Here is a 19,564-nt window from a genome sequence, read left to right as displayed (position 1 = left end):
CCTGCCTGGGTTTATTATGTTCAGGTGGCTGGGGTTGATTAGTTGATTAGGTTGATTAACGATCAATCAGCGCCCAGCCACCTGATATAAAAGGAGGCCTCAGCTTCTCATTTGGGAGAAGGGAGCTGAGGAAGCAGGTTGGTGTTTGTTTTGTGGTTTTTTTGAATTTTCTAAATCCAGTGAAGGCATTGCCCAGCCTGGAAACTTTATTTTTGTGAGTTTTGTTTTTGCTTTATTTGTGTTTGAGTATCTGTTATTTTGCCCTTGTGCACTTTATTTTTGTTTATTTATAATAAAATAGTTATTTTTTTGAACTGCAGTCTGTCTCTGGGCCTCTATCCACTCGCCAGCCTGCCACATGCACTTAGGAACATGGTTAAACTGCACTTGAGAACACAGTTAAATGGCACTTGGGAACACTCTGTTACCCTTGCACCTCCCAGCCTCTCTACCCTTTGATGAAGACAGTGGCAGTCTGCAGACAAGTCTGCTCTCCATTAATGTCCCAAAGAATCAGCACTTCTGATGGCATTCCCAGTGAAACATCAATAATTAGCTAACTTGGACATGGAAGCACCTGCCAACCAAACACCTAGTATCTAGCCCATGTCAGACACCATTTACAAGTATCACGCTTGTGATATTATTTAAATATTAAAAAAGTCTAAGTTAGTTTTGATTGGGGAAACTACAGATTTGTATAATAATAATTGACCGACTTCATGTGCATTCTTGCTGTTAAAATGACTTAAATCCTTGCTAAATCAAATGAACTAATCATTAAGCTTTTGCCAGAAAGCTCTGGTTCCAAATCCAGCTGGTAGCTTTATGCGGCCCCTCCCATTCCCGGCCCCCAGGTGGTAGTTCTTTAGCTCATAAATAGTGCATGACTAGATTCCTGTACATAGCACACTTGAAGCATACCAGCTCAGGCTAAGCCTATAGCACTACAAAGAACAGACAAGGGACCTTTTCAGGGTTCTAAATTAAATACTACTCTTGACGACAGGGAACAGCCTGTGAGAAACTTCTGCAGGTAATGCTTTTTTAAAATCCTTTCTGTATTATGTTTCTCTTTTTAATGGTATAAGACTGAAGCATTTGATCAGAAGTCTACTCTAAATATCAAGCCTTGCTTTCACAGACTTGGTAAGCTGCTTGGAAAGTACAAGATAACTAGTTCAGTACATGCACATGGTTTATTGTAAGATTAGTTGTGTAACAAATGTAATAGTTTTTAACTCTTTGAGTAATTCAACTCGTGGGGTCAACTTCCCAGCTACTAAATAATATATGTTTTGTAAATTAAGTAAAATAAATGTTAACATTAATCTGCTGGATTGCGGTCTGTGCACAGTGTGTTGAATTCCATAGAGCTCGATTTTAATGTTTGTAATACACTGTGTTTAATCGCAGATGCTGAATACTGCAATATACCATTGGGAGTGGAAATTCACTGGAATTAATTAACTGGTGTAATAAGTAAAATGCACATGTAGAAATGTACAAGAGTTCAAGTAATATACAAAAATGGCTTAGCCATGTAAATTGAAATCTAAAACAAGGCGCACTTTTTGTATTCATGTTGCTACTAGTTCCTACAACAATAAAATGTTGGGCCACGTTTACCCCAATTGTTTATATTTAATTGGTTGATATACATATATTTATTTCAAGTAACTAAATGTGACCAGCTTGCGTGGAGCAGTGTAAAAAGGAGGAACTGAACCCGGGGTATGTTTGTATGGGCGTAGTGCCGAGTGGTCCTCTAATGGCTTTAAAACAGGAGTCCTTTGTGTATATGCTTTGAGCAAACACCAGCTCCCAGTGTCAGCAAACCATGAGACACAGTGGCAGTCAGGCACATTGCTTCAAGATATTGACCATTTTAACTCAACAGAAACCTGGCCATTCAAAACAACAAATGGAATAGAAATGCCAGCTTATTGGACTTCTTTTTTAGACTGCAAACATGCAACTACTTTGTCCTTAGGGTTCACACATGTTCTACTCCATTGTAGCCCTTGTAAGTGTCTGGTAACACAGTTAACCATGCAAAAGGAAAGCTTTCACATGGAAACATGTACATATAAACTAAACTTGAAGGTATCCATCCAGCGATCCAGATAAGGTTTTGGGTCTAGGAGTAACTTACCCTCTAATTTTAACACTGAGGTCGTGAAGTGTATTTTCAGGGGGTAAAATGCAACATTACCTTGAAGTCATGAGTAATTTTGATAAATACTGTACAATCTTTAATGGTAATGGAGTAGGCATTAAATAAAGAGCCTTCTATTTCAACTGCAGTGTTACTGTGAACTACGTATTGTGCAACCACACGTGTGTTCTACGCATTTTTCTTGAGGTATCACACTGACTGCAAATTTTAATTATGGTACTTATATTTTAACATTACATTTTTAAACCCAGTGAACATGTTAAAACTTTAATATAAGCCAAACATATAAATATAATAAGGAAATCCATTAACAAGTTATAAAACAGTTTGTTTAATATTATAGTCACCTTTTTTTAGCTGTTGCCTCTGACGATGGTTCCACTTGAATTTGCAGCTGGACTTTGAATTTTTCTTATTCTTACTGTAATTGGCTGCAAAGACAGCAGGGCTCATCAGATTAGATAATGTTTATTGGGTTGGTGTTTCTTGTGTACTCCTAGTAACTGAAGACATTGTGTTCTGGGAGATGTAGTTGTTATTAAAAGTTTTAGAGAGGCAGGAGGGGAGGCAAACAAACTGTGCACATTCAATTTAAATTTAGTGCGTATTTTTAATTTTTTAATGCTTATCGCTGTATCCACCAACATATTAATTTAGTGCATTCTTCACAAGCCCTATTCACAAAGCTTGAACTAACCAGTATGTTTTGATTAATGTTTAATTTAATTATTTGCAAAATATTATTGCACTGTTCTAAGAGTTGTTTGCAACATACACTTTTAAGAATATTATTCATAGCGAACAAGGTCATGTGCACCTTAATTCAAATTAGTCTTCAAAACTGAAAGAGAGCTCCCTAGTGGCAACCAAACTAGATTTCCTTTTTACAGCAGAACATTTGATGGTTTTCAGCTTACTAAGTGAGGTCACTTTTTTGGAAAAAAATGTTTAGAAATCATCTTTTTTAGGCTGTACGTGCTTCATTACAGAGAAAGTTGAAGAGACTTTGAATGTAATACAATATGCCCTTGGAAGTTCTGTTCACGTTTGGGTTCCAAAAAAAGAAACCATATATTTTACTTCTGAACACGTGGCATTAAAAGTCACTTGAAAATTGACACAGGCAATATTGAACAAAAAATTATTATGACAATGATAATTAAAGAAATCAAATGGACCCAGTGAAACTATCATTTCAAACACTGCCACTGTTCTCTGCATGCAGCCTTCTGTGAACTCATTACACACGGTTAGAAAGACCAAAAAGCTTGTGAGGCTAATAATGACGATAACTGTAGCAAAGGGATGGTGATAACATTAATGTGTGAGTCACTTTGATGTGTTGTGTTTAATAATAATGGTTTGTCAATACTTTAGCTTCATGGCTCCGACTCTCTGGAACTCTCACCCAGCTTTGGTGCGTAGCTCGCTTTAAATCAACTCTCAAGACCCACTTGTTCTCTCTTGCTTTCAATGTTCTTTAAGCCTGGTAGCTGTTATTTAATTTTTTATTTTATTTTTTACACATCCACAATGTTTTACAATTTTCTTTTCACATCCTAGCCTTGTATTTAATGTATTATGCATTTTTTTTTTTTTTTTTTTTACTGTATCTTGTAAAGCGCTTTGTGATGGTGGTCGACTGTGAAAGGTGCTACATAAAATAAAGACTGATTGAAAGATTGATTGATAACCAGTGTTGGGATTAGTGTAATGGGATTACATTTTTCAGTCACTTGTAACTTGTTACATTTTATGTGAATAACTAACATAGTTACTTTTAGTTACATTTTTTTTTTAAAATCACTACAGCTAATGCAGAACATGGAAATCAAACACGCTTCAGCAGTGCAAGTCAAACCTTAGAGCACAAGTTACAGGAATGCACTTTTCTTATCATCTTGCTAGAACATTGTGTCAGAGGAGGGAATGACTAGCTTCTATAGCTGAGTCTTCAAAAACATTTTGAGCTGCAGCCTGACCAAACTCAAAAAAAGATATCTGTAAAATTTAAACATAGATTATCAATCCAAAGAGATATGTGAACACATTTAACAAAGATAAAACTGCTTAGCTCTTGTGGGATCAAACGAGAAGGAGCGTTTAATGGTCTGCAGCACTAAACATACTGCTGTGATCCTTCCTGATCACAAACTTTTAAAAAATGTGTTTCAGGGATAAAATAAAAAAATCTTAAAAAAACAAGAATTGGAAATCAAAGAGCATGAACGATGTGTGGGGAGACAATTCTTACATTTTGTACACCCTATTTATTGTATCTTTAAGTGATGAGAGCTTAAATTGCTCTGGAACCCCGGTTCATATCATTTTGAAGACTATGAGGATTCCAGTTTACTGACAAAGGTATATTGTAATGTCAGATTGAATGAATGTGAGACAACACAGCTATCCATTAATATGTTACTAACCTCTACGTTATTTCAGCAGTGCTCAGAACTAAAAGAAAAACATTGAAAGAAAGCAGAGAATTAAAAAGGCAGATTGATTTCCCAGGAAACAGTGTTTGATTGAATCACTGCACACAGTATAAGCCAATGAGGCAGGGGATTACTACAACTGCTCATTCATTCCTTCTCCCCAGGCATCAATAACATCCATTCATCAAATGATAGCTCTCAAGCACAGCCAGGGTCCATAGGGCTATATTTAGCAACAGCAATAATTTCAGCAGCAGCGGACTGCAAGCTCCCACTGGATGCACAAGCAGACTTGAGACACATATTGAATTAGACTGGAATTCAGGAGCTCTTATAAAGCATCCTGCAGCACAGCGAGGAGACCAGCACTACAGACATTAGAGGAATACATTGCTCAGGTGAGGCATCTTAAACAGTGCTTGATCATTCAAAAGCATATATTCCGCTGTCAGTTATTAAATCTAGTATTTTATGTATACAGACAGACATCTGCTGTTTACATGAAGCAAAGAAAGAGTGGTAAGAAAAAGACGATGGGATTTTATCTGCCGTTTGCCTAGATTTAGAAATAACTGTATGGGGTTAGATTCAGAGGAGTCACTAAACCCCACAAATGGAATTCAGAAGTGGGTTAGAATCTATATTGTGTGATTGTTTATTCTTCTTCAGAGACACTATGTTTTTTCTTTCAATCATTTCCCATTAATAAAGAACTGAATTTGTTCTTCAAACAATTATTTGTGAAGAAGGTTATTGTAATGCAAATAGTACCAATGAAATTCAGTATTCAGAAATTAGTCCCATTTAAATGTATTTTATGGCTGTTGACAGTTTCTGTATAAACAGTAAATATCTGTGAAGAAGGTCTACACATTAAAAACAGTAGCGTATACTGTTTTAACGGAAATTCATAGAAAGTATTGTATATGTGTCATTCTTTATTTCAATATAACCACTTTGGGATTAACGCTACTCAAACTTTTTTTTTCAAAATTCTCAAACAAAAAAGACAGTTTTATAGATAAGTTACATTTTTGTTGTTCTAACAGTATAAGATACTATTCAACTCCACAGTGCAATAAACTTCAATAAACAGATATGATCTAGTATTCTCTAGAGTTCATTCTACAGTTTTAAGTATTATCAATAGTTCCCTCTAGTGGTGTTCCCAACTCTTAAGGTTGCTGTAGTAAAACCACTGCTTAAAAACCTACTATGGATCCAAAAGTTCTTAACAATTTTTGGTTTATTCCTAATCTCCCCTTTTTATCCAATGTTCTAGAGAGAGTAGTGGCTAACCAACTTACTACATTTCTTGCAATACATTATATATATATGAGACATTTTAGTCAGATTTCTGCCCTGGGTATAGTAGTGAAACTGACTTCTTAGAGTGGTAAGTGATGTGCTGTTTTCTTCAGATATGGGCTTATATTTGGCTTGCTGTATGGTTTATAAAGACTCAGCAGTACCATCTGTCTACAGACCTGGGAACATGAACGTCAGCTCCAGGCTGTGCAGGAACAGCAAAATCATTTTGTGTAACATCAACAGAAACACCATTATTTTCACTGGACACAGGAACATTGTCAGGAGTCGAATCCACAGATGAGGCATTAGAGAGACATCTGCCATTTACTGTGGTCAGCTCTGAGATGCCTCCTGTTACGTCGGTACACCCTGCCAGAGGACCTGGGCTCCTTGCAAACAGTTTGAACCATAGCTGGGAACCAGCCTTGTGTAGTTTCAAGGCATACAGGATCACCTGCTTTAAATGGTTTCAGAGGTGAAGCCTCCCTGTCATAGTAAGCTTTTCGCTTATGTTGTTTCCTCGCCAATTGTTAAGTGGCCTGCCATGTCACACACAGCCTCAGTTTGCGTGACACCACAAGTATGACCCGTCGTAAGACTCTGCCCATATAGTAGTTGAGCAGGAGAGTACTTCATTCCCGAAATGGGGGTGTTGCAAAGAGTGAGAACAGCCAAATCAGTGGATCAGTGCCTGCCTTTTTCAACACATGTTTGACAGTTTGGTTGACAAGTTTAGCTAAACCATTGCTTTGAGCGTAATTCGGACTGGAATGAGTAAAAGTGAATCCCCATTCAGTAGCCATCAGGTGTACCTCCTTACTCGCAAAAGTCATGTTGTCTGCCACTACCACATTAGGAATTCCGTATCTCAAAAAAATAGCTTTCCGTTTGCCTACCACTGTCGCCCCTGTTTTGTCCAGTAGCTGCTGGATCTCAGGGAATTTGGAATAGTTGTCAACCACTATCAGGTAGTTGGGTGTGTCGAGATCAGATATGTCCGCACCAACCTTTAACCATGGGATGTCAGGAATGTCATGATTAATCAGGGGCTCTTTGCAGAGTAGCGCCTGGCATGGGTCACACTGTTTAACACATAATTCTATGTCAGAACCTATGCTGGGCCAAAACATGTACTCTCGTGCGTATGCTTTCTTTCTATTGACACCTCGATGTGCAACATGCAGTCTCATGTTATCTGACAATGAAACACTTTTCTGTATGCTGTCAGGCCAGCAATAATTACTTTTGACCCTGGGATATATACTACTGACAAATCACACCTTTGAAATTGTAATAACGTGAGCTGTAAACGTGCTGGGGTTTGTGCCATTGACTTGTGGAATATAGTTTCTAGCGGTTTGTGATCGGAGTGCACTGTTGCAGTTCTATCAGACACATACTGATGAAATTTGCGACAGGTAAAGACAGTAGCAAGGAGTTCTTTTTAAGTTTTGCGTAGTGTTGCTCACATTTGCTCATAGCCCTGGAAGCAAAAGCTATAAGTTGTCCTTCTTGCATCAAACATGCACCCAAACCATCTTTTGACGCATCTGTTTGGACCACTAAAGGCAGAGATGGGTTGTAAAGTCTGAGGACTGGTGCTTGGCATATAACTGATTTGAGCTTAAGTAGTGCTTGTTTTTGTTCTGGACCCCATTGCCAGATTATGTCCTTGTGTAACAGAAGTCTAAGCAGGGCTGTGATGTTGGCCTCACTGGGGATGTACTGTGCTAGATCACCAGTCATGACAAGTACTCTTTGCATCTCTTTTTTGTCTGCAGGAGCAGGAAACACCCTTCAACCTTGGTAGGGTCTGGTTGCACCCCTTGCGCTGACACGACGTGGCCCATGTATGCTACCTGTTGCACTTTGAACTGTAGTTTTTTACTATTGAACTTAATTCACTGTGGATGCTGAAAATTCTGCGCTCAAGCTCTAGAGCTGTGCATGCATCTCTACCTAGAATGGGTGTGTGTGACACATTGGTGAGAAAAAAATTGTAATTCCAGATGATATGGTACCATGGGGTTTTATTTTAATACCTCCATAGGCTATTAACATTATGCTTGTGTGTTCCAAGGGCTTGTTTGCAAACCATGCTTCATGTAATGCCAAGGTGAGAACATTGGCATCAGCACCTGTGTCAATTTTGAACTCAATGTCCATGTTTTGGACTATGAGTTGGATTTTCCATTGATCCTGTGTCCGTGTATGTTTGTATCTGCTTATGAATCTGGCCAGGGTTCCAATAAAAACCTCATTGACCTCATCTACCGCTAGATGTCGCACTACACACATTAGCAAAATGATTTCTTTTGTTACACAACCTGCATGTTAAATCATACGTGGGGCAAGCTCTGGGCCTGTGGGTTTGCCCGCAGTTACCACAGGTTTTATGTGGTGGTTGTTGTGTGTGTTTTTGTCCAGCAATGTAGTCTGTGGCTGGGGGATCGACAGTGTCTGATGTTTGTGCCGTGAGTGTCTGAGAAGCGGGGCTCTCTAGCATTAGTTTTGATTGGGCATATGAGATTTCTTTGGCTCTGCATATGTATATCGCTTTCAATAAGGTTGGATCGGAGATGGGAGTCCTGTACGCTAAAGACTATTTTGTCTCTTAACATTGTGCCAAAACCACAGTTTTTTGCATTTACCCTGGGTTCAGGTACATATTTGTCTATGGTATGTGAGTCTAACCACTCGTGCCCAGAATTGGTATCTTTCAAATATTTCATTGCTTTTAGGTTCACAGCAAGCCTTCGGAGCATTAAGCACCTCACCTGCTGTCTGTTTAGCTGGGTCTGCAAAGTCAATGCTCATCCCATTGCAAATATCAAGACCATCTTGCCCTTTCCTGTGTAAAATGGTGGCGACTTGAATTTCATCAGGATTCTTGTTGAGACCTGAAGCAATTGAATATATTTTTCTTTTTTTTCTCCACACTCTTTTCTTTTTTCTCTCCACCACGCTCTTTTCTTTTTTCTCTTCCCCCTCTCTTCTCTTCTCTCCCCCATGCTCTTTTCGCTCCCCCACGCTTTTTCCTTTTTTTCTCCTCCATACTCTTCTCTTTTCTCTCCTCCATGCTCTTCTATTTTCTCTCTTCCACACTCTCTTCTCTTTTCTCTCCTCCACACTCTCTTTTCTTTTCTCCTCCATACTCTTTTCTCTTTTCTCTCCTCCATGCTCTCTTCTCTTTTCGCTCCTCTATGCTCTTTTCTCTCCCCCTTGCTCCCTCTTTTCTCCTCCATGCTCTCTTCTCTTTTTGCTCCTCCACGCTCTCTTCTCTTTTCTCTCCTCCAGGCTCTTCACTCTTTTCTCTCCTCCATGCTCTCTCTTCTCTCCTCATGGCAATGTAATATTCCACATTCCCATAAATACCCAATGCTCTAGTATTTTCACTACTGGCTCTAGTTTTTATCAGATAAAAAAGTGTATGCATTGATGTCACTACTGCCAATGCATTCATAAATATTCTTAACATGACAAGACATTTTTTATTTGACAGAGTCTGCTTCAATAGCTTGGTTAACATGAAACTCTCAGGCTTAAAGTTTGTGCAAACTGCCATAAAACTAAGTTTGAAAGCTGCATGCATGTGAGACTTTGTGAAAATGTCATGTGTGATAACCCTTTTTAGCAATACAACGGCCATACCAAGCAATTCTTTCTAAACAGCTGAAATCTTAGGGAAGCAACCCTAGCATGGGCGGCGCATATAAGAGGCTTGGGGAGGCTAAACCTCCCCAAAATAAATTGCCCAAACCCTCACAAGAAATTGTTCTGAGTCCAATCAACACATAAATGTATAAGAGTTTTGTATTTTTCTTTTACCCGCAAGCGCGCAAAGCAGTTCTAACAGATACATTTCTCATGTTTCTACTGCGTAACTGCCAGACCGCTAGGGCAGCTGGGATATCAAAATCAACTCTGTAGACTGAGATACAGGAATTAGTTGTAATTCAATGTCATTGGAAGAGACAATGCTTGGCTGGTTTAACATCAATTCTTTGCTTAAATGGGCATAACACAGTTTAAATACAAGCTAGTGCTATGTTAAACTTATTTGTTTGACCACCTTATGTTGGGGGAAAAAAAAAATTATATATAAGTGTGGAATACTAGCCTCCTCAAACCAAAGACTCACACGCCACCTATGCACTCAGGGATGCTACATATATATTTTAAATTGTTTTTTTTCCCCCAACATAAGGTGGCCAAATAAAAGAAGTTTAGGATAGCACAAGCTTAAAACATATTATGCCTATTTAAGCAAATTAGAAAAACAGTAAGGATAACAAGCTGCAATGTTTTTTAAAACCTTTAAATCCGTTAATCTGTTCTGCAGTCTAATCAAGGGGCATTCAATGTATTTCATAAGGTATATTTGCAATAAATAAAAAAATAACTGCACTCTTACCGTAAACTTTTGAATATCTATTCGGGGCTTAGATCAGACATTGGACGTTAAACCAGCCAAGCATTGTCTCCTCGAATGACATTGAAATGCAACTAAATTCTGTATTTTGGGCCTTGCTGATAGTGCAACAGGACCATCACAGCCTTGTTTACTTGTGTATCTGAAAACTGTCTTTGGTAAGCAAAATCATTCATTTTCATCAGAATATTGAAATATGTTTTTATATTTAGAGTACAGCTTTCCTTGCAGGCACTTTTTCAGAAGTTCAAAAGACCCTGCTTTCTGAAAATGGAGTGAATGACTAGTAAAATCTAAAGAAAAAACTTCAGAAGCATTCATAATCTGGCACCACAAACAGTGTTCTGAAAGGTTGCATTGGTTCAAACAGTTGAAGGAAGTATTTTGACTATAGCATCACATGCAGTTATCAAATTCTCACAAAACGGTGGTGCGTTAAAACAGACAGCATGCTACGAAAATATTTTGCCACAGGTTCTGTAAAATCAGATTTGGATCAAGCTGTTTCTACATATAACAGCAACTTTAATAAATGTAGAAATTGTGAAGAGGATGTTCCATGCAAGGGAAGGAGCGAAAAAGTTAGAGTTTTTCGTCAGCCTGCCTCCTGCAGCGGTATGGATGGCTCAGATCGGCGGGAAGAATTGACGTTATACCAGCCAAGCACTGTTTCCTCCAATGACATTGAAATACACTTAAATCATATGTCTGCACTCTGCACTACCGTGTTGATTTTGATATCCCAGCTGCCCTAGCGTTCTGGTGGTTGAAATATGTTTGTTAGACCTGCTTTGCGCGCGCTTGAGGAAAAAGAAAATCTTCTGTCACAAATATTTATTGTGTTGGTCAGACTCAGAACAATTTCTTGTGAGGGTTTGGGCAATTTATTTTGGGGAGGCTTAGCCTCCCCAAGCCTCTTATACATGCCACCTATGCTTGAGTAGTTTCGAGGTCTGTTTTGTGCCAGTTTATAGCTTTTATTTTGTCCGTCAGTTCGACTATTTTTCAAACTCAACACAATGAATGAAACTTATTGTTCAGACTCGCTGGTAACAGAGTAATAAAAATAAATAAATAAATCACGTCTTATATTATATATATATATATATATATATATATATATATATATATATATATATATATATATATATATATATATATGTGTGTGTGTGTGTGTGTGTGTATGTGTGTTTGTATCTTACTGTACATCGTTGGGTTCAACAAATGCAGGGGGAAAAGTGTGGAATACTAGCTTCCCCAAACGAAAGACTCACGCGTCGCCTATGGGTTTAGAGCAATCTTCCTAATGTTTACTTGGGTTTTAATATGTTTTTAATGATGCCATTTTACACCTTTGTGATTTTGCCATTTGCAGTTAGCGCATACAAAAAGACTGGTTGTTTGATAAGAAAGGTAATACAAAAGTAATTACTGCAGCTGCAATAAACGAAAAAGAATTGATTGATTTGTTGTATCCATCATGTGTTGTTATTTTCAATTGATCACTCTATGCATGGTGTACTATTATTTTCAATTGGTTGTTCTAGATGCATTGTGTGCTGTTATTTTCAATTGATGGTTCTATGCATTGTGTGCTATTATTTTCAGTTGATTGTTCTATGCATTGTGTGCTGTTATTTGCAATTAATTATTCTAGATGCATTGTGTGCTGTTATTTTCAGTGGTCTGAGGATCATGGAGCTGCTTGCTCTTAAACTTGGACTTTCCTGTCCATTTACTTAATATGGATAATTTTGTTTACAGCTTGCTTTCTTGCTGTGGAATAAATATACCCTGTGTTGTTATGTGCTGCCTGTGTGGTGCAGTTACTGTACCCTGTGTTGTTATGTGCTGCCTGTGTGGTGCAGTTACTGTACCCTGTGTTGTTATGTGCTGCCTGTGTGGTGCAGTTAATGTACCCTGTGTTGTTGTGCGCTGCCTGTGTAGTGCAGTTACTGTACCCTGTGTTGTTATGTGCTGCTTGTGTGGTGCAGTTAATGTACCCTGTGTTGTTGTGCGCTGCCTGTGTAGTGCAGTTACTGTACCCTGTGTTGTTATGTGCTGCTTGTGTGGTGCAGTTACTGTACCCTGTGTCATTATGCACTTCCTGTGTGGTGCAGTTTGATTGAATATATTATATGTATTGCTGCAGGGGGAGACCCACCTTAACACGTTAGTGAAATATCTTAAACTTGTTGAATATTTCAAAACTAAAACAGAAAACCTGATCAAAATAGGTCAATCCCCCTCAAAAATCATATCCAGGTTGAGAATAAATAGTGTTTAAAATACTATAAGCATGAAAAATATTCAAGTGCTAGCAACACTTCAATCTGATTTGTGAACGACTGTATTAATGGTCCAGTATACTGGATAAAACGCAGTGAACGAATTGAAGATTATTTTCATGACATGAAACTACACCAATGGAGTATTAATTAGTGTTAAACTGGTTTCACTCGGAATTGGTGGCAAAAATGTAGTTTTTAGATTAAACCAGTTTTTAACCCAATATTTTTCAATCAGAACCCCCATATATCAGACAGGTTCATGACTGAATTCTTCAATCAACACAGTGTCCCCTCAGACAGAAACATGTCAAACATGCTTTTGTAGACAATGCGTATGCACCACGGTGCATTAAACTGCCATTGTTTTTTTAAAGACCAAATGTAAGATACTTAAACAAGTGTCCTGGAGCACTTAGCAACTAGAAACTGTAGCGGCACAGCATGCTGGCTTAATGTGTTAAAGATTTACAAGGCAAACCTGTCATTGTGTCATTTTCGAAAGTTTTTCATGTCCTGCCAACTCCAGTGATATTTATATCCGTAAGATTGGTCTGACAAAATGAATCAAAACAATTCAATGTTAAAAGAACAGAAACCACTCTTTTAAATCAAAGTCTGTAATTAAAACACGGGCTAAAATCGCCTCGTAAACTGACTTTTGCATCATTACTTGCAAACACAATTCTGTTTGAAGTGCTTCACTCTGATTGTTGAGCTATATCGGTCTATTTGCAAGACATTCTTTATATGTTTAACTTTTTTAATGTTTTTTAATTGATACAGTAATTCTTTTGGCAATGCCACCAAAATGGAATTGGGTTCTGCAGTATACCAGGATAAAAAACATAAACACTTAATTGTAATGTCAAAGCATAGCCCAGTAAAAGCATGGCACTGGTCTTGAGCCGCTGAGCACAAGTGGCTTTGCCAGTATTTTCTATTTCAGAGATCAGTAATTGATGTTAAAGTATTGAAGTGTAGTGGTATTTTTCTAGACAGAAATTATTCACAGACTTAATCAGATGAAATCAACACTGATTTTGATATTGTCAGCAATATTGAGGTTAAACATGTCACTGTATTTGATGTTTAGGTACATTTTCTTATTCTTTATACATAGTATATTAAGAGAGGTAGTTCTGCATACATTTGATTAAATCTTCTTTAGACTAGAGCAGACTGAAAAAATTCAGCTTGGGTCATACAAAAAAAAAAAAAGTCAGTGCTCTGATCATAGCCAAAGTAAAACTCACATTTCAAAAGATACTAAAATACAACAGTTTAAATATTTATTAAAATTGCACTTTACATGTCTTAATATTCTGTTCACTGCACCCTCTATACTACTCTTTACTCTATATATCTGGCTTCTAATATAGTAATATTTTGTTTTGACAGACATGCGTCCCCGATCTCGACTGCTCACTAAGAAGAAGCTCCCTACAATTTGTGAAGCCTATGAGGAGATCCTGCAGGACAAGAATGACAGTAACAAGCTCTACATCCACTCCGATTCCCTGTCCTCAGAAGACTACCTGCAATCCATTTGCCAGCTGGCCCAGCCCACCTTCCCAGTATTGGAGAATAACATCTGTGAAGTCCAGAGCTCCAACAGACTCAACTCCCAGAAGCAAGCTCCCCACCTGCCGAGACTGCCCCCCCTGGCATCACCCCCAACTCCCATGCATCCTTATTTGAGCAGCTGCCTTCAGGGGACCCTGCTGTCTGACATCATCTCCCTAGAGGGGGTCAGCCTCACTCTCAATAAGAACATCTCCCCTCTTTTTAGACCTGACCCGCTGGAACAGCTGTATGGACACAGAGACACGTTTCATCTCAAAGACTCAAAGGGACAATCCAGATTCAGCAAAACGACAAGGGAACATGTCATAACCATGCCCCGGAAAAACAGCTGCCCTGAACTTACCCTGGAAGCACAAACCAATCTGGATTCCCAGTGTGCTCCTGGAACTCCAAGCAATAAAGAAACCAGCTCCGCTAATCTTCCAGGTCAAGTCTGGCCTTGTCCTCCTAAAGAAAACAATCTCAAAGAAAGAAACCCTAAAACCAATTCCAGGAGACACCACAGCCTTGTCAAGATTCCAGAAGAGCTCAAAACCAAAGGCAGCAGTGCTGCAGTGAGTGAGGAAAATCTTTGCAGCTCGCAATCTGAGTTTCCTGAGAAGCACGGCATGATTTACAACTGGATAACGGACTGCAGAAGTGCCTGGAAAGAGGCCCGGGTCACAGCTTGTATGCTCCCCGCCATCGCGGAAATGTAAATCTAGCTGAACTAAAAAAAGATATGCATGCCACTACTTAGAAACTACTGTAGCTTGTGCTTTCTCCAAAGAATATTTTGACCAGTGTCACTTCTCACTTCTCACACACCCCACATCCCAACTCAGTGATTGGTACCAGAGCTCGTATGGTTGGGTTTTACATGTGAGCAAAGAGAGGATAAATGCACAGATAGTTCAGAAAGTCACCTACCCGGGGCAATCCCAATCAGCTGTTCCTTGGAGTGTGTAGCAAGCTCGTGCAGTGCTTTGTAACTGAAGAAGTGAGCTGGCTCCAAACTTCCTGCTTTGAGGAGTTCACCCGCCATCTTTCCGTACATTGCTTTGCAAACTTGGTCCTTCAAGGTTACTACAGAGCTACTAAAGTGGGAAACTATTGCAGTCATCACTACTCAGCAACACTACAGTACACATTTCATCTTTACATTGATAGTATATTGTAGAATAAAATATTACAATATATAGTAGACACTGATATTGACGCAATGCAGACATCTGAAATGTCTGTATCAGATAGTTTGTATCAGCTTGAAATTAAGTGACATGCAATTTAGCTATACTGTTTGAGTGTGTGTGTGTGTGTGTGTGTGTGTGTGTATATATATTCAAAAATATAGTATAGGGTGCTCCATAAGATACAAGCTGATTCTTCACCTACTCAACTCCACCAGTAGGTAGCCTCTCTGACCTTTCGTGGAGATTATAGTACAGCAACCTATATATTATTCCATATACTATATATAACTCACTGTGCTCCCCCTGGTGGAGTCCAGTGTTGAAGCTAGCTCTTACCACTGTTTTTAACAGTCACTCAAACAAACTGTGTAAAGCAGTGCTCTTTGACGTTTTATACCGACCGCGTTTTATTTTTACATGCACATATTGTTATACAAATTAATATAGCATTTGTTATTTAACAAAATCTATAACAATGAGCTATTAATCTCACAGTGCTGTGATTTGTACTGATTTCATTTTGTGTCTAAGAACATCTAAATGTATGGCAGCTTTTAAAGACGAAGGGAAACCCCTGTAAATCCTTATGTAAGTCTTGACACAAAAGGTGCTTGATAACTAATGTGCTTTCTAGCCCGCAGTGGAGTAGTTGCGGTGGGAAGAGATGCTGGAACTATACCATTAAGAGTTATGTTGTCATGGTAAGATATGGAATTGCAAAACAATGCAATTACTATAAAAAGCAAGCAATGCTGATTTAGTGAATATTGATTCCAATATCTTATCTAGAAGTAGAAAAAAATGTTTACAAAAACCTGTTTAACGTAACCATGGAAATAATAATAATAATAATAATAATAATAATAATAATAATAATAATAATAATAATAATAATAATAATAATCTTTATTTTTAATATAGCGCCTTTCAAAATACAAATTGCCTCAAAGTGCTTCACATGAATAAAAATCAGAGAAATATTAATAAGAAAAAGCAAGAAAAACTAAAGAAAAAACAGAGAACAGTAAAACAAGGCAGAGAATAAAAGACACATCATTTTAGCACAAAAACACTTCATTATAAAAGTGCATCCACCACTCAATATCTGAGTGGGAAAGAATACTTCTCAATTTGGCGATATTTCTTAGATGATAAAAATAGATTACATTTTGGTAATATTCCTGATGTGTCTCAAAAGAAAGATTTGGGTCAAAGATCACACCTACATTTCTCATTTTGTCTAAGTTCATAAGAGAAGCCACGAAGGAGTACATCACACATATTACTTTGCTTCTGAGATTCCAGAATCCTCACTTCTGTTTTATCTGAGTTTGGCATCAAAAAGTTTTCAAACATCCATTACCCTGTTTCAGGGATAAATATAGCTGTGCATCATCAGCGTAACAATGAAAATGAACCCCATAGCTACAAAATAATATTGCCCAAAAACAGAATATACAAAGAAAACAGAATTGGGCCAATAATTGAGCCTTGTGGGACCCTGCATGTAACCTTCGACAAAAAAGAGTCTCCTCTACTTTAACAAATCGCAACCTGTTTAAGAGGTAGCCTCAAAACCAAGAGAGAACACAAACTGACAATCCTATCAGATTTTCAAAGTGATCAATTAAAACAGAATGATCAATAGTGTCAAACACAGCACTTAAATCTAACAGTATAAGAAGAGGATAAGAACACATCATTAACCACTCTAAAAAGAACCGAGGGTGTGACTGTGACAGAGTATAACACATCATTAACCACTCTAATAAGAACCGAAGGTGTGCTTGTGTCAGAGGATAACCCATCGTTAACCACTCTAGTGTCGGTGCTGATAAGGCCGGAACCCAGACTGAAATTTCTCATATATGCAACTTTAAGCCTGGAGGGATGTCTGTCCACCCCAGAATTTCATCATTTACAGGTTAGTGTAATGAATTGGCATCTCAGACAATTAAAGTTAATGCATGGACATGAGCCACAAACCATACTGTTCAAATTATGTAGATGAGAGGTAAGTACATGTTACATGCTGATGGGAGTGTTATTTACTCACTAGCCTCTAGGTGGAGCACCATTACAGTAGACATGTCTCTTACCTTGTGCAGAGCCTGAATTCCAATATTTTTTTAATTTGCCGAACTTATTTGGATCAGAACGTCACCCTACAAATATTCTGAACTTTTGTCAGAGGTCAATGCAAGTTAGAAAAAACTGCAAATTGTGATTGAGGTAATAATGTATATATTTAAAACTTTGTACTTCTGTCCATTATTGGTCAGTAAACAATAAAGCTTTATATAACAAAATGAATGTAGTTTTTTGTGTGTTTTGAGTTTAATACAAGACAAATTGTAATAAAGCACAGTGAAAGCATGGCAAGGCATAAGTAAGCATTGTAAATAATAGTGAGGTATGGTAAAAGCATTTTAATACACATGGTAAACCACAACCAAGCATGGTATATGCACAGTGTAACTATAAGAAAATAATGGTACAACTGCAAAAATGACGTGCAAAAAAACTTTGCTAAACTTTCATAAGGGAAGGTTTGGAATAGCATAATGCACCATGTAGTAATTAATTTAAAACACATCCAGAAATATTTCAAATGTGTTCTCAATAACACGTTGCGAGCAGAAAGTCCAACATGAATTTGTAACACATTAAACATAATTATAGGGTCAAACTGGATTAATCAACTAAAAAAAAATTGAACTCTTTCTATCTCTCTTGCATTATGTTAGAGAGATAGTAAAAAAAAGTGTACAGAAATGTCATAGGCCGTCTGCAGCTGCTTAAAATAATCACTAGTATATAAAATACTATTTGTTATGCATGTCACAGTTTTATCAGAAATGATGGATTCATTTACAAATGATGCATTTTCCTCTAAAACCTTTTAAATCGAAACTCTCACTAAATTCCATCTGACAGTTCTACTTCTATGAACAAATGCCAACAGAAGAGCCTTTTTTGTGACAGAAGCATAATAGGTTGTAGCATGGCTACACAACAAACTATACAAGGTCTAACTGGATCTGATTTATATCGCTAGCTGATCCCATCATTAGTCAATTAGCAATAGTAGAGACTGGCAGGTGATGCAAGTCTCCAGAGTCTGTTTTAGAAAATAGGAAAAACTGGGTTTGGGAAACAAGTATGGGTGCAGATCAGCTTTTGGAAAGCACTCCTCCTGGTGCGAGACGACTACGCCTGCACTTGATAAGACTTTAACGTACTGTAACATGGGGTGTGCATGACTGTGCTATACGAGGAGAAGATATAAAGAGTGCAATGCAATATCGATACACACAAATCAAAAGGAATCATTTTTCAAATGTAGCAGTAATAAACAGAGTTTTATCTACAGGACAATCATTTATTTGTTGGTTGGGTTTGTTTTCTTTTTTTGATTGAAATCAATTTGCAAATATTTAAGATATGTAAATAAACAACAATTTAATTTAAAGGAACTATTTAGTGTTTTTTGTTTTAATTTATAAATTAGAGATTATGTTTTGTTTAATTAAAGGTTAGTACTAGTATTGGTTTGTAGATGGAGCTATTCTGTAATATCTCCGGCTCCAGCTCTCATCCATTTTTGATTTTATGTTATCCGAATGTATTGACGTCATGTCCCCGTCGCCATGCTCCCTGTACCTATTTTCTCATTTTCACCTTATATCTCCCTGACCCATCTGTCCCCTAACAGTTTCATGTCCTCCTTTCTTCCATGTAATACACATCCTCCCTCCATCCATCCGTTTCTCCTGGAGGGGCTGGGGATCCCCATCCAAGTCACACAAACTCCCACTCTCTCACTACCTCTGGCCCTTGTCTCTTCTCCCTCACTCCCTGCTGCCTCCTTCCACACACCTGTTCTTGTCCCCTCACCCCCTCCTCCTGAAGAAACTGTGCATTCTCATCCAGGATCATCCTTGTCTTCCAGGCAACACACTCTTTCCCTAACTCCTTTACACAAACTCTCTTACACTCTGCGAGAGAAGCTGGGCTTCCTCAACTAGACCATAAGCTAGGAATCTAAAAAAAAAACCTGCCCTTGTGTTCTCGTTTTACAGCTCCCTCATTTTGAGGAATTGTTTGATTTGATGCTGCATCTGCAGGAAGGTGCTCCCCCAAATAAATCCCTTCAT

At 38.0% G+C, this 19,564-nt stretch overlaps 1 protein-coding gene across 2 annotated transcripts; it reads left to right on the top strand.

The window, feature by feature from the left end:
* Positions 1-921: 921 nt before the first annotated feature.
* si:dkeyp-72g9.4 lies at positions 922-16,235 on the top strand. Of its 2 annotated transcripts, none has more exons than XM_041222964.1 (2): positions 922-1,036; positions 14,050-16,235. In XM_041222964.1, exon 2 carries the CDS (start codon positions 14,052-14,054, stop codon positions 14,931-14,933), a length of 882 nt encoding a protein of 293 aa, XP_041078898.1. In that variant the 5' UTR covers positions 922-1,036; positions 14,050-14,051; the 3' UTR covers positions 14,934-16,235. The 2 variants fall into 2 exon arrangements, with proteins under 2 accessions (XP_041078898.1, XP_041078900.1); XM_041222966.1 differs by lacking the exon at positions 922-1,036 and adding an exon at positions 4,909-5,015.
* Positions 16,236-19,564: the final 3,329 nt, after the last annotated feature.

This window comes from Polyodon spathula, chromosome 22 (genome assembly GCF_017654505.1).
Source record: "Polyodon spathula isolate WHYD16114869_AA chromosome 22, ASM1765450v1, whole genome shotgun sequence".
Lineage (NCBI taxonomy): Eukaryota > Metazoa > Chordata > Actinopteri > Acipenseriformes > Polyodontidae > Polyodon > Polyodon spathula.
The sequence above is the reverse complement of the archived record's forward strand: the minus strand, read 5'-3'. Positions and strand labels throughout refer to the sequence as shown.